General features: G+C 45.5%; 1 protein-coding gene across 2 annotated transcripts in view; it reads right to left on the bottom strand.

The window, feature by feature from the left end:
- Nucleotides 1-11,454, bottom strand: part of GFPT1 (glutamine--fructose-6-phosphate transaminase 1) — a 43,306-nt gene extending 31,852 nt beyond the window's left edge. For both annotated transcript variants that reach the window (XM_035568819.2, XM_035568818.2), the window contains exons 1-3: nt 11,373-11,454; nt 922-1,029; nt 546-653 (exon numbers count right to left, since the gene is read on the bottom strand). In XM_035568819.2, the coding sequence (XP_035424712.1) occupies nt 546-653; nt 922-1,029; nt 11,373-11,379 (223 nt within the window). In that variant the 5' untranslated portion in view covers nt 11,380-11,454. The remainder of the gene's footprint in view (nt 1-545; nt 654-921; nt 1,030-11,372) is intronic.
- Between the last annotated feature and the right edge of the window lie 2,868 nt (nt 11,455-14,322).

Raw genomic sequence — 14,322 nt, forward strand, 5'->3', positions numbered from 1 at the left:
TTATACATCCATGCTTACTTGTAGACACTCATGCATACTCCATGCCTACTTGTAGCCACTCACTTAGTCCATGGCTACAGAGATTGACAGCTTTAGTAGGGACAAGTACTACATGTGGAAACTTAAAATTCAAGTAGTGAATTTATTAGCACATTTTTCTTTTTTTGGCCAAGCTCTAGGTCTCCGATAATTATCTCCAAGTAGCTTCCATTTCCCCAGTTTAAGGAAGGTTTGTTTGTTTTGTCAGTCTTTTTAAAACATATTTCAGGTCTATTTTACACTAATAGGATGCAATTCCTTTTTCTTGCCTGTTTTGTTTCTTGCTTGCTTTTCTTGCTTGATTCTTGTTTTCCCTGCAACATCATGACAACATCCCTAGTATCACTTTCCATCACATGCATGAGTGTCTACATCTCTGGCATTCTATACACAAGTTATTTGGACATAATGTTTCTGGGTAAAACAGATGACATTCAAAACGCACATGAAATGAGAGGACATTTCAAGGAAGGAGAGCAAGCAAAGAATGAAAAGGTAATACATACTGTGCACCTCTTCATCCAGAGCCTTCACTTTTCCCTTCTGTTTGATAAGATGGATTTTGCAAGCATTAGCTTCCCAGTCTTTGTCATTTCCGCCATCGATTCCCACACCTAAGCATCACCACAGAATATGAAGAGAGACTGTGAAATGCAGAACGTATGTTACAATATTTTATGTAAACAAATACTGCTCTTTTTTTTTTATGATGCCCTTCTTCTCCCCAGCTGACCCTCCAAATAAAGACTACAAAGCCGGGAGATTAGAAGTAAAAAAAAAAAACAAAAACAAGACAGTAGAAAACATTCAAAAACCACATTCATGTACCACAAGAATCATTAAGCCAAAATCCAAGAGCCACAGATGCTTGAAGAGAGCTACCTGCAGAATCGTAGCCTCTGTACTCCAGCCGCTGGAGCCCTTTAATAAGGGTCTCCAGGATCTCCCGTCTTGTCCGGGGAACATGGTAGTTCAGGTAAGCAAAGATGCCTGTATGGGGAAAAAGAGCATAATTTAAAATAAAGTCACAGCAGAGGAAACCGTAGGTGCTAACTATGTGGTACACACACCCCATTAAAAATCCCATCAAACTCAAACAGGCCTTCACATTGAAAATCCCTGCAGGATTCACAGCTGAGGTCCAGTGGAGATGTCACTGACATCTGAGACCAAAACTAACCACAAAAAAATCATTGAAAGGCTCAGGTTGGAAGGGACCCTAAAGATCACCTAGTTCCTGGATCCGGTTGTAACATCCTCCTCAGGAGGCTGAAAGCACACAGGACGAGCCTGGGTGCAATGGGAGAGACTCCCCAGGTGAGCTGGACCTGGACGACAGAATGAGCTGCCAGGAGACAACACAGTGGACAGGAAACTCATGACTCCAGGTGAAAAATTCAAGGTTCACTAAAATTGGACTTTGCATGTTTAAGAAGCATCTTCAAGAGGAATTCTTCCTTGAATAGCTTTCTCTTACTAAGTTCCTCCCACAGACTCACTAAGAAAAACTCCTTTAATTCATGCAAACCAACACCCTCAAACTAATTGAGCTATTTTTCCTGTGGGTTGCAAAGGCAGATAAATCATTGCTTCTATTTTTAAGCAGCTGGCACACAAACACGCTGTGGTGATGGGGACACACGAATTCCTAGATTTCTAATACCAACTACGGCTCTATTTCAGAAAGATTCCCTTTGGTGCCATCATGGAGCAGGAGCATGAGAAGACATTTACTCGTTGCGAGAAGTATCTGTACGGGAGAACTGTCGTTCTCCCCAGTCCAACATTTTAAGGGAGAAAAACATCTGCATGGAATAAAAGCACAGGAGGTTTTACACGAACAGCTACATATGTACGTGACTGGTAACGCAAGGATTGTAATTAGAGAAACGTTACAAAAACACTCTTGAGGAGAACAGAGTTCAGCCACTCAGCCACCCCCACAAAAAGCCCTTCTTAAAGGCGTCCCAAATCTTTGACTTCTTCCTGACAGTGCAGCCATATAGCCTGCCTCATAGCTCCCAGACTTCTGCATGGAAGACTACTCCCAGGATGGCTCCTGAACCATGTATCTTTATGCTTATACAAAGATTTTACTTTAAAGAATGCTTGAAAAATTGCACTCTTAAACTTTTCGTGTTTTAGAATTAAACTAAATAATTCAAAGCATTCTAACGTCTCAATTTATTTATTTTGTAAGGAGAAACATGGGCTATTCAGTTGATGGGTTGTGCCAAACACCACATAGCAAAGAGCTGAAAAATTTACACGGCCTTTTTTAAGCCTTAGCAGAGTACTTGTATCACAGCTGCCTGCAGTTCTGATCCTCCCTGGCTCCTTCTCCCTTTTACAGGGGCTTGGCTGCAGGTCTCAGGATAGGTTTGCCATGAGCTTCAGCCACCCACCCACTCCGAGAACACCTCTCCCAACCAGCTCAAGAAGTTGCATCTCCCTGCAGTGCTGCCGCAAGAAGAGTGTGCCATGTCTCACTTATTTTCCTCCTCATTACTAGGAAAAAATGAGATGCACGTTCTACCATTCCTCTTTCTTAAACCATCTACTCAGATTAAGACAAAAAAAGAGAAAAGCTTTTTACTTGGCTTCTTGTGCTCCTACTCTCATTTCCTGCAGAAGCCAAAGCTTTTTCCAATAGCCGCTGGTAAGACTATTAGGACCAGGCTTATAAAAATCTGCAATCTCTCCCGTTGCTCCGGACAGCCCAACCCGACAAAGCACACCGACCTGCTGCTGCCGCCTCTTGATGGCATCTGTTCAACTTGAATGTTGGTTCTAGTAATGACATGGACAGAGTGAGGCCCTCCTCCACAAACCTCACAATTCATAGCTAAAAACTCAATAGGTAATACACCAGCGACAACAGTTAAGAACCCGTGCTGTGTTTCAAAAGCTTCCTCTGCTCTCATCCTACAAACCTTCGTTCTCCACCCTTCTGGGAAAAGAAAAACAGTTTTCCAAATTGAGATACTTAGTTCACTCTGTTTCTAAAAACTACATTCTTCAGACAAACAGCATCCTCCCTGTTCACAAGTAAACTGCTTCCAAATAGCTGTCACCCAGGCTGAGGGGCTGCACATTTCAGCTGTATCCCGGACACCTAAAATCCTTTTAAGTGATTTCCAGGTCTTACAGAGAGTACAAAGCATACTCCTTTATTAGTAGGCAGCTGCTGGAAAAGCCCCTCTGTCCGTATTTGCCAGAAACCTCCCAAAGAGACCCCCAAGATAAATTTAAAAAAGCATGTCAGGACCCAGTGATGCCTGACACATCCCTTTACACCAAAGCCACCTACCATAAGTAAAGCTACCTCAGAAGGCATAATTACAACCAGCACATGCAATTATGGAAATATGAAAGCTGCATACACTTTTCCCAATTAACTAAACAGTTTCAGAGCTGGCACCTCTTCCTTGTTATACACACCCTGGAAGCACAGGCCAATGGTCCCATTCCCACCCAAGTCCCTGAGCCTTCCAGCTGTCACCTCCGGGCTGCTCCCTGCGCTCTTGGAGCCCACCAGCAGCTCTCCAGGCGCCCCCCAAGCGCTGCTCTCCCGCTGCAGCTCACCGCTCTCACCACCACAAGTCCTGTCAAGTGGGACGCGCTCTGTCCAGTGAACGGGGGGACGATGACTGGTGCTGAGGTGCTCGGGTGTGGCGATGGCGAGGCTGCCCCTGAAGCCCTGCGGACAGCAGTGGGACGAGAGGCACAGCAGCCTCGCTGAGGGGCCACAGAGGAGGCCTTCCTGGCCGGCCCGCTGTGTGATTCACAGACAGACACAGGACAGGCTGCCTGGTAGAGGCACTGCTGGAAATTGTGAGGAGGAACCACGTGCAGAAGGCATGATATATGTAGGCCTACCCAAGAAGGGAGAAGAAAAGAGGACGGGGAAGGGTGGGGAACAGGACAGTAAGCTTAACTTCAGTGGTCTCAGCAGCTGCCCAGCCACCTTGCATCCAACCTGGATGCCCGTCAGCAGCCCCAAGCCTCTCTGACAAACAGCTGGCAAGGGCAGAGCCCTCCTCTGTGCCGACAGAACATCATGCACACAGCCACAGAAAGCTCGGCTTGCTTTCAGGCGATGACACTGCATCGTGCTTGCAAGTATTTTCTGCTGGAGCACAGCGGGGTGCCCAACATGGTCACTTCAATGGCACCAGCCCTACGGAAAGCGCAGAGCACACATCCCCTCCTAGGTACCTGATCAACACGTCTGTAGCTGGTAGGTACAGCCCCAGGGGTGAGGGTACACCAAAGAACCACGAGAGTCCTCCTCACAAAGCCCCACTGGAGACCATGTCCCATGGCACTTTCCACACAGACCCCTGGTGCCCCTGCAAGGCCATGAAAACGAAATCCACTTTTTGGTTTGCCGCTAGTTTTGAGGCAGGAACACTCTGTTCTCAAGTTCAAACATCGTTCTGAGCTCATGGCACCCAGGGATTGCTGGTGAACCCCAGCCAGCACCGGGCAAAAGACCAGCCCGAGTCAGAACCACGGCATGTGGCTCCCAAGCTGGATCACCAAGCCACGATCCCTCTCCTTGCCCACGAGATGCACTACTGAGCTCTGCATGACCTCAGTCCTTACTGACTCCTGCGTGCGCAGGACGAATGCTGTTTTTTTCACACCTGACACTGCACAGAGGAAGGTTCAGAAAAAAACAAGGGAAACAGAAAAAGGAAAAGAAAGACACAATTCTGCTTTATAAACTGAAAATGGCTAGCTTTATGGAAACCATCGTTCTTTGAGTTCAGAAATCTGCCACACACACAAAAAAGTCTAACTCAATAGAGGGACATGATTATTACACAGAAAACTGCTTTCCTTTCATAAAACATTTTTGTGAATGTGAGTTGATCATTTTAGCCTCCATCCTGCTTCTGGCAGGTTCCAAGTTATTCTGAACCAAAAAAAAGCGGCTTTAAACCAGAACCATTTCCCTCTACCAAGGGCTCCCTTTGGACACCTTTGTTAAATCTGAATCCAAATCAGTCAGTGACTTGAAATGTTATTATCTCTGCACATTTTAACAAGTTCAGTCACACCTGAACTGAAGAAGAAAATTAAATGGACTTGGGTCCTTGTCACGGATCACAACTGCTAGCAGCATACACCAAACTGCCCTGTACTGGAAGGGCACAGAGAAGAAACCTATTTCTTCCAGGCAGGAATGGGTCGTCTGAAATGAGACTGAAAAACAGTACTGTTTACTTGTGCTTGTACTGTAAACAAACAAAACATCTATCTAGAAAGGAGCCAACTTGGCATTTGTCTCAGGCATTGAAAGTCTATTAATTACAGCACAATCGTATTCAGATTATTAGTAAGGACTAGGAAAAAAGTCTGAATCTAAGACTAAGAATGCCACAAAAAAAGAAAAAAGTGATCTTATCAGGAAACAAAGACTGTGCAAAAAAAAGCCAACTATAAATACAATATTAATGCTGTAAAACATGCAAACATTTTTCAAAAAAAGACCATGCAAACATTGTTGATTCAGTTCATCTTTTAGATCTTGACATGAAAATAGCTGGAGTGATAATGGGGACACCACTACAAAAATAAAATTCAAAGAATTCACCAGTGAGCAACACATTTTACAAATGAGAAGGCAAGTAAGATAAGCCGGTTTAAAACTCACAGAAAACATTTTAAAAAATGAACTAAAATAAACAGAATAATATCTAAAATGATACATAACTAATGTAAAAAAAAGGGACAATAAGGCAAGTGAAAATAAATGCAAGACTGACTAATCAGCAAGTTAAAACGAAACATTTGAAGGCTTATCACCCATTTATGACACGATGAATTATGCATAAATAACAGTTTCATATACTGGAAATATTTTCAAATGCATTTCATTTTCACCTTCTCAAACATCCCACAATGAGATGATCCTCAGTCCTCCTAACGAGCTGGAGAAAGCTTCGATAATCTACATTTTAAGAACAGCATTTTTACTGGCTCTACTCTCAATACTGGATTATTCAGGAATATGAGCAATCACATCTTGAAATCACTTCCATTTTTAAACACAATTCCACTGCCCTTGACAGATGAGAAAAAAGACCCAAGGCATTAAATACTTGCTATGCTCCACTGAGTTAAGAGTACTCTTGAAAAACGTCCACTTCTCTTGGCAGCCAGCAAGAGGCGTTCTGCAGACAAGGTTTTGCTCCTGAGTTGCACCCCAAGCTGTCGATCACATCTGTGTGAGCCAAAGGGTGCTCAAGTGATGCTGATGTCCCAGCATGAGACGCAAAGTGCTGGCTGCTCAGAAAAGAACCTCTTTTTACTTGCAAGCTGAACAAAGATGACTTTATCCAGCTACAAAATGCAGCCTTCTCTGAGGTGGGACGTGGCAGATGCAGGACGGCACAGAGCAACCCTACCTTGTGCTTTATAGACTATAAAAGACGTTCCTCGCCATGCAATACAGGGATGTTTTCCTCCAAATCACAACGCCTTATTAAATCTTTGCTCTCTCCCTCTTCATGCTTATATCCAAATCAACACACGTGACTCAAAAGATGAAAAGATAAGAACTGCACAGATCTTTGTAGCTGCTTGAAGGCTTCCGGCAGAGCACTCTGTCACAAAGTGCCAATTTTTCTGTCAAAGTGACAACTCATTTAAGTTACAACAGCCAATAGAAACATGTTGGCTTTGATGAAATTACAGTGCAGTGCAAATCCAGCAAATTTCCATTATGGTCCCACCATCAGCCTCTCCCCCCCCTTGCCAGCCTACATCCCAGGTGCTGAACATGAAGAATTTGGGAAATGCAAGCAGAACCTTCTGAAACCAACCCACCATAATTTCAGGTCTCTAGCAGACCTGAAAACGGGAGTTTCACTTCCAGCTCAACTTACATACTTAGCCCCAAATCAACACAACTACTTTTTAGTAACAATGCCACACCTGCACTCTAACTTCGGCTCTGGAACAAGCCAGAAGGAGGAAGTATTACAGAAAATCAGGCAATATGAATGGCATTTAATTACACTACTTTGACAAGCCTTGAGTTGCCATTATATAAGGAGAAATGCATGTCATGTGAATCTCCCAAGCCCCCCTGTGAACTTCATTCTAGCCTAGAACTGTATATAATTGTGGATTCCCAGCTAGAAGAAGACTAGCAGCAAACATCCTACAGAAATTTGTACCTGATAGGCTCAGAAAACACAATAGCTTTGCCTGAAATACGCTAATATACCTCAAGTCTTGACATTAATATACTTCAGGATTAGAACAGCAGTCACGCTTTACGACAGAATAAAACATTTCAACTTGTAACTTGACACGGGACTTCATACATAGGGACTGAAAAGTCTTGTTCACAATAAGACCTGCCATAGCGAGAAGTCCCATATGTACTTCTCAAGTGAAATACATGGAACAACATAGTTTTGAACATAAAACATTGTCTCTTACGGATGTGCTTTAACATCTTACCCCAGCAGAACAGGTATCCAGGTGCTTGTGAATTCATCTGTCTCTTAGATCCAATTTTTAATAATCAAACACTAAAACTAAGCATTCTCAATGACAGCTACGTAAAGATTGAAGGTGAGATTGGATGGGGGGTTGGAACTAGATGATCTTTAAGGTCCCTTCCAAACCAAACCATTCTATGATTCCCCTAAAAACAGTTGACAGTTTTTGTCAAATTCATTATTTCTATTGTTGACAGTCACTAAACAACTCTTCCTGAGAACATTATTTTCCTGTGACCTTTCTGGTTTTCATGTTCCTTTATTTCATGATAAGCACACAGGAAAATTAAATGAATCACCACTTCCAGGTAAGAATAAATTATCTTTTCCAGCGTCTTGAATACATGAAGTTACTCAGGAATAGCTTCTCCTAATCCTTTTCTCAATCCCTTCTGAAAGCAGAAAAGCCTTCAGGCTAGATTTACTGTCAGATTTACAAATATCTTTATACCGTACTGTATACTGTTAAAATAATTTCAGTAGATGATATTATCAGTACATCCACTTGGCAATTCTGAAGAATCCTTTGTCCTGGTGATGATTATCAGGCCTCTGGTCTTCAACAAATTAGATGCAGGTTGCTAAATATCACATGCATAATGTGCGCGACAGATTGGGAAAAAGGAAGAAAAAAAATCTTTCTTCAAATTATAGTAGGGGAGAAACAAAGCCCTAACAAGTACTAACACAGATATATGAGCAGCACAGAACAAAATACCAGAACCACATGGCTTTTGGCCCTCTCGCTTTCTGTGTTCCCTAAGATGATGCTCAAAGGCTGCTGGAGCAGGCTCTTGTTATTTGCTGCTCGGTGGGTCGGCGAGGGGAACGCCATGCCAGCCGCTGCATGGAGGAAAAACGCTAACTCCACGTGACTTGAATGAGCGCAAGATCAGAAACAAGCAGACTATGTTACCATGTTTGCTAGCTGTAGATGGGAGACTTCATGTTCAATTCATCAAGTCTGTGCTGGAAAGAAAGCAAAGTGGAAAAAAAAATCCACTGGATGAAGAACCGTATTTGTCCACTGGATACTTTTACCACCTGCGCACACACCTCTTTCTTCAGATAAGAAAAGACAGATTTCTCCCACCTAGAGCAAACAACCAGAGCACCAACTCTAAGGACACATTCCGGGGAAGAGCCACCGCTCTGCGCTTCACAGCAAGGCATGGACCTAGGCGTACAAACGGTATTGTGGAGTGTGGGAGGACAATTCCCACTGACATGCATGCAACCCTAAAGCTTGGAACTCAAGTCTTTCTTAAGCCCATTCTTATCTCCAGTAATCACAGCACCGGACCTAAATTCTTAAATCCCTTTTTGTTGTTTGTTTTAAAGCAGTCATGGCAGACAACAGGTTTACTTATTTACAGGACAGTCCATCAGGCCTGGCTACCTTGAAAAACCTGTTTTCCAAACTATTTCATAGATGCCATTGAACTGGTTTAGTGCATTCAGACCAAAGCACAACCAATTTATACCTCATTAAGTCTTTAAACAAGTAAAGCATACTAAGAACAAAATCTATCCTCTTGCAACACTGTTAAAACCAAAGAGAACAGCACATCTACACACCAAACCTGTCACTTATTTTAGACACCAAAGAAGCAAACTTTGAGGATACTTTACCTGTCGAGTGGTACAAGCACATCAGTTCACAGGACTTCATGAGGTCACAGGCACGTAAACCTGAACATCAGGTTATCAACGCACTGAAAACATTGTGTTGGTATCCTGTCTTGAGCTGTCAGAGGGACAACTCAGATAACAATAGCAGCATTCTCACTTTCTTTTTTTAACTCAGTAACTAACTTTCTATCTGAGTCAAATCAGATAAAAATCTGAATGTGGACTGTGTACCCTATGGACAGCCCTGTAAGATAAAGCAGCGTGTATCCTGACACAGCTATATACCATAAACATTGCCAAGGGTTCCTACAGCCAACCTGCAGGAGGAATCAGGAGGAAGCCTCTACCTCAAGATAAGGACTTCTGTCACTTCAGCTAAGAGACCATCGGGATGTCAGTATATGGTCAGAGGAGCTCCCAGCCATTCTGTCTGTTTATATTTACACGATGGAGAAGGCATCACCTCCATTTGATTGCCTTGTTCCTTTGCTGGAGGGTACTGGTGCCATACAAAAGGAAGCCCAAACCACCACCACAATTAACATTTCACAACATGAGCCCAGACCACAGTCAACTTCGTCTTGTACTCGCCAGCCGTGCTGCAAATGGCAGCAACAGAGACTGCACCCCTTCATCTCTGCCTGCGGGGCTGAGCCCCCACCCACAAGAGCTCATGTGGCAGCACCCTCAGACCCCAAACAGTTCTTCTCCTGTTCCCTTCAAAAACCTTAGCTGTTTTCACACGCTTCCTCCATTGAGAAGCTCTTCGGCTTCCAAGACTTTTTCTCATTCCATAAGTCTTCAGAGAAACATGCTCAGTCAATGCTCTCTTCTCATTTTTCACTGCAGGATATATCTCTGGCTCCCAGAAAAAGACTCAACAACATAGCCAATAATCCTTGTTGCTCTTCTTACTGTTTCATAATACAGCTCAATATCTAAGAACAACCTTGCTTATATCAAAAGGGGAAGAAATATGTTAGATCTTGAGTGCAACTGAATAACTACCCATAGATTTTGCAGTGCTTATCACAGTTAAGATGATGAAGACCAGAACGTTAACAGTACACTTTTCAAAGGTTGGACCTCAAAAAAGGCAAGCACAAGGCACAAGAACTATGTCTGTTCTCGCAGCCAACTATTTATAATAATAATTATCCCTTCTATTCTTAGCTGTGCTCTACTTTGTACTTCTAACACAAATTAACATAGCGATAAATGTAAGCTGAAGTATGAATTTCTGAGTGCCTCCAAGTCCACAGACTTGACAGTTTGAAGGTGATAGCGTTTCACCCCGGCTCAATCTCACAGAATCAATGAAAGGAATGGCAAGTTGCAAATCAAACGTATAAAACAAAATCTTGCTCAGAGCAACAATTCTAACCTTACATGTAAAAATAGAGGGGGGGGGGGAAGCAAAGAAGAAAACATTGGAAGAAGATCATTTTCATGGAAGAACACATAGCCAATGTGATAAAAAGGGGAGAGGAAGAGGACGGATAAACGTTATTTCTATGTCCAAAAGTTAAGGTGGAACAACTCTACTAGATAGGCAAAGAGGAGCGTAAGGAGGCCCCTGGAAAGCCCCCCAGCCTCGCTGGCTCCTGCTCTTGCCCATCAGAGGAGTGTGCTTGGCACGAGTGGGCCGAGACGAGCTGGCGTCGTGACCCCCGCCATGGATGCTTCTCCTCCACGCCTCAGCCAGCTGAGCTGCCTCGCCTCACGCCCCACGCCGAGCACAGCGTGACAGCCTCCTCGTCACGAGTCGTAACGACTCAAACAACGGCAAGGCACCGGGCTTCCCACCTGGAGATGGGAGCGGTCAGCGCGACACGGCCAGGAGCACGCTCCCAGCGCTGCCACCGAGTGCCGCCGCCTCTTCCCGTGCCGCGCGCCCGCTGACAGGGGCTGGGGCTGCCCCGGGGCCCCGGCGCGGCGGGCTCCGTGCTGCCGCCGGCCCTTTGTGCGCCCCGCCGGCACCGGCCGGTAATTCCGCGAAAAAAGCCGTCCTTACGGGCTAACCGGCCGGGAGCCGCCCCCCCGGGAGGCCCGCGCGGCGCGGCGACACCTTGCCGTGACGGGGCCAGGGCTCCTTCCCATCCCCGGCGCCCGGCTCGGGGGCTGCAGCTGGGGCCGGCTCCGCCGGCTCGCCCCGCCGCCGCCGCCGCCGGCCGCCCTTACCGCACATGCTGCTCCCCCGCCGCCGGCCGCGCTGCCTCTGCCAGCCGGAGCCGCCCCGCCCGGCCCCCCCGCCGCGGGAGCCCAGGGCGCAGGCCCGCCGCCCGCCCCGCCATTGGGCTCCGCGCCCGCTCCGCCCCGGCCCCGGCCCGGCCCCCGGGACGTGGCGACCGGAGCCGCGGCCGCCGCCGCCCGCAGGCGGGGCGCTGCCCCCCGGGACGTGGCAGCCGGAGCCGGAGCCGCGGGCGGGAGGGGGCGCGGCCCGGGAAGGTCCCGCTCGGGGGCAGGTACCGCCACCGCCGGGCGTGAGCGCCCTGAGGAGCGGCGGCGGCCAGTTGCGGGTCCTGGCCTTCAGAGCGCTCCCGCAGGCCCGCGGAGGAAAGGAGCGGCGCCGGCAGCTGTGCGAGAGGCACCCCGTGTGCCCGGCGCCCAGACCCGCGTGGCCTGGCTTCTGGTTTCCTGCCCTACCAGCCCCATAATGGCACCTATTCAGAAGCGAGATAAAGAAACCATTAAGCTGGATCCGCAAAGCGAAGCGGGATGGGCGTGACTGCCGGCGGAGGGAGAGGCTTGTTCGTACAGCTGGGCAGCCGGGTTACACCATCTACGTGCAACTGCCACAGTCAAGTTCTGTTTGGAAAAAAATAAATTAAAAGCCTGAGGATGCAAAATGATAGCAAAATCCCTCCTTAGGAAAAATGGTCACTTTATCTTGACACTGAAGAAGTCAATACAATAAGATTTCCTTACAAAGTCTAGAGAGAAACCAAAAACGTTAGTATACATAAAACAGGACAGTGAAGGGTTTTGACCCTTCTGCTAGAAAAAACCTGGCAAAACACAAACAGGAGGAGGTCACCAATCTAAGAAATGTTAGAAGTGAGCAGCCAGCACACACAGCCATCTCTGTGCTTTTGTTCAGCAGCAAAGGCATTACAGTAATAAACTGAAGCAATGAGACAGTTCCTGTGACTTGATCGTGTAGGGCAGTAATTGGGAATCAAGCTGCTTAGCCCTCTATTTTCCCTTTGACCATTGTGAAGGTGCAGGAGGGCTGACTTAAAATTCTGATCTTTCCTCACTTGTGTTTGCACAGGAGTCCACTTCTACATCTTCCAGGGTGTGGAAGCTCCAATGCGTGGAAGCCGTGGAGCGTGTCCAGAAAAGGGCTATAAAGCTGGTGAAGGGCCTGGAACACAAGTCCTATGGGGAGAGGCTGAGTGAATGGGAATTGTTTGGCCTGGAGATGAGGAGGCTCAGGGGAGACCTTATTGCTCTCTACAAATACCTGAAAGGAAGCTGTGGGGAGCTGGGGGTTGGCTTCTTTTTGCAGATAACTAGTGATAATACTAGAGGGAATGGCCTCAAGTTGCGCCAGGGGAGGTTCAGGTTGGAAATGAGGAGACATTTCTTCTCAGAAAGAGCAGTCAGGCATTGGAATGGGTTGCCCAGGGAGGTGGTGGCGTCACCGTCCCTGGGGGTGTTCAAGGAAAGCTTGGACGTGGTGCTTAGGGACATGGTTTAGTGGGTGACAGTGGTGGTAGGGAGATGGTTGGACAGATGATCTTAGAGGTCTCTTCCAACCTTAATGATTCTGTGATGATTCTTTCATTAGGAAGATGGATACCTTGCAACAGTGGACACATTTCCTAGATGAGAAAGGAACTACTAACCCACTCTGTGACCAACAGTTATACGCACAACATATGTTCAAATACTGCTCTCACCAGGTTCATCCACTATTCAAACTACCTTTGTTACTGACCTACTAGAGACACTGGTTTGTCTGCTGCTTTATTTCTATGTTATGGGTTCCTGTGCTGTCCTGTAGTAGGTCCTGCTTCACAACTTCACCGGCGGAATTTCTCCATAGATTCACTACAAACGTAAAATGTACATACAGCATTATGTGAAGAGAAATTGAAGGATATGACCCTACTTATAACGAAGGATCCACCAGACCTGAAAAAGCATGGACAGGCCTTACAAACACTCCAAAAATACATAGTTCATATCTGCAGCACAACAAATCCTGAACCTTATGACTTAAATCTATGCAATACTTCACAATGCTATAAAAATACTTCAGACTAAGGCTATATGTACTAATAATCCTGGTGCAAATTTCTCAGAATTTTACACAGAGAGAAATCTAGCTCCATGTGTTTATTCTCGAAGTGGCTATTTCATATTTTCCCCATAAAAAACTAAATTTATCCCCTACATAACTTGTTAATTTATTCTGAGTCTTGCTGAACGTGGCTTTACACCATAAAATAATTCATACCAATGCAGGTGTGCAACTTAGTACCAAAGGAAGAAATGTGAAGACAGTTTCCCAAACCATCTCTCACACACAAACCTTTTAAAATAAAGTGTGGGCCACAATCAGGAGGAAGTACCTTCTTTTCCCCCTTAGCCTCAATGTACTTCAATTGAAATAGAAGTTCTGGCTACAGTCCCGAATTCTGGATGGAATTCATCTATCACCTCCTGGAAAAATGCATATTTTGTGATTACTAATATGACGCATATTGAATATTAACATCAGGTAATGTCAGCTGTTTCTTCCTGGTATGTTGACAGCACCTGCTCCATAAATCCTGTCAGCGAAGGCTGTGGCTGTTGATTGCCTCATACCATATAAAATAGTGTTATCAGAAGACTGCCTAAAAGACAAACAGGCTACTTTCTCCTTGAAGCATGGTATGAATCACATCCTGATCAAAAGCACATCTCCACCTGTAAACAGTTTCAAGACAGAAAGAGTTTAGATGGCTATAATCAACTTCTATAACAGAGAGCACTAGAGTAGCTTAGGAAACATGAATGATTTTCTGTTTTCTCTACCTGGAAGTGGTGAAAAAAATCACTGAATGGCAGACTAATTTTACACAGCAATGATACCAACATACTTTTTCTCTTCTTTAAAAAAAAAAAAAAAACAGAATAT

The sequence above is a fragment of the Cygnus atratus genome, chromosome 27 (genome assembly GCF_013377495.2).
Source record: "Cygnus atratus isolate AKBS03 ecotype Queensland, Australia chromosome 27, CAtr_DNAZoo_HiC_assembly, whole genome shotgun sequence".
NCBI lineage: Eukaryota > Metazoa > Chordata > Aves > Anseriformes > Anatidae > Cygnus > Cygnus atratus.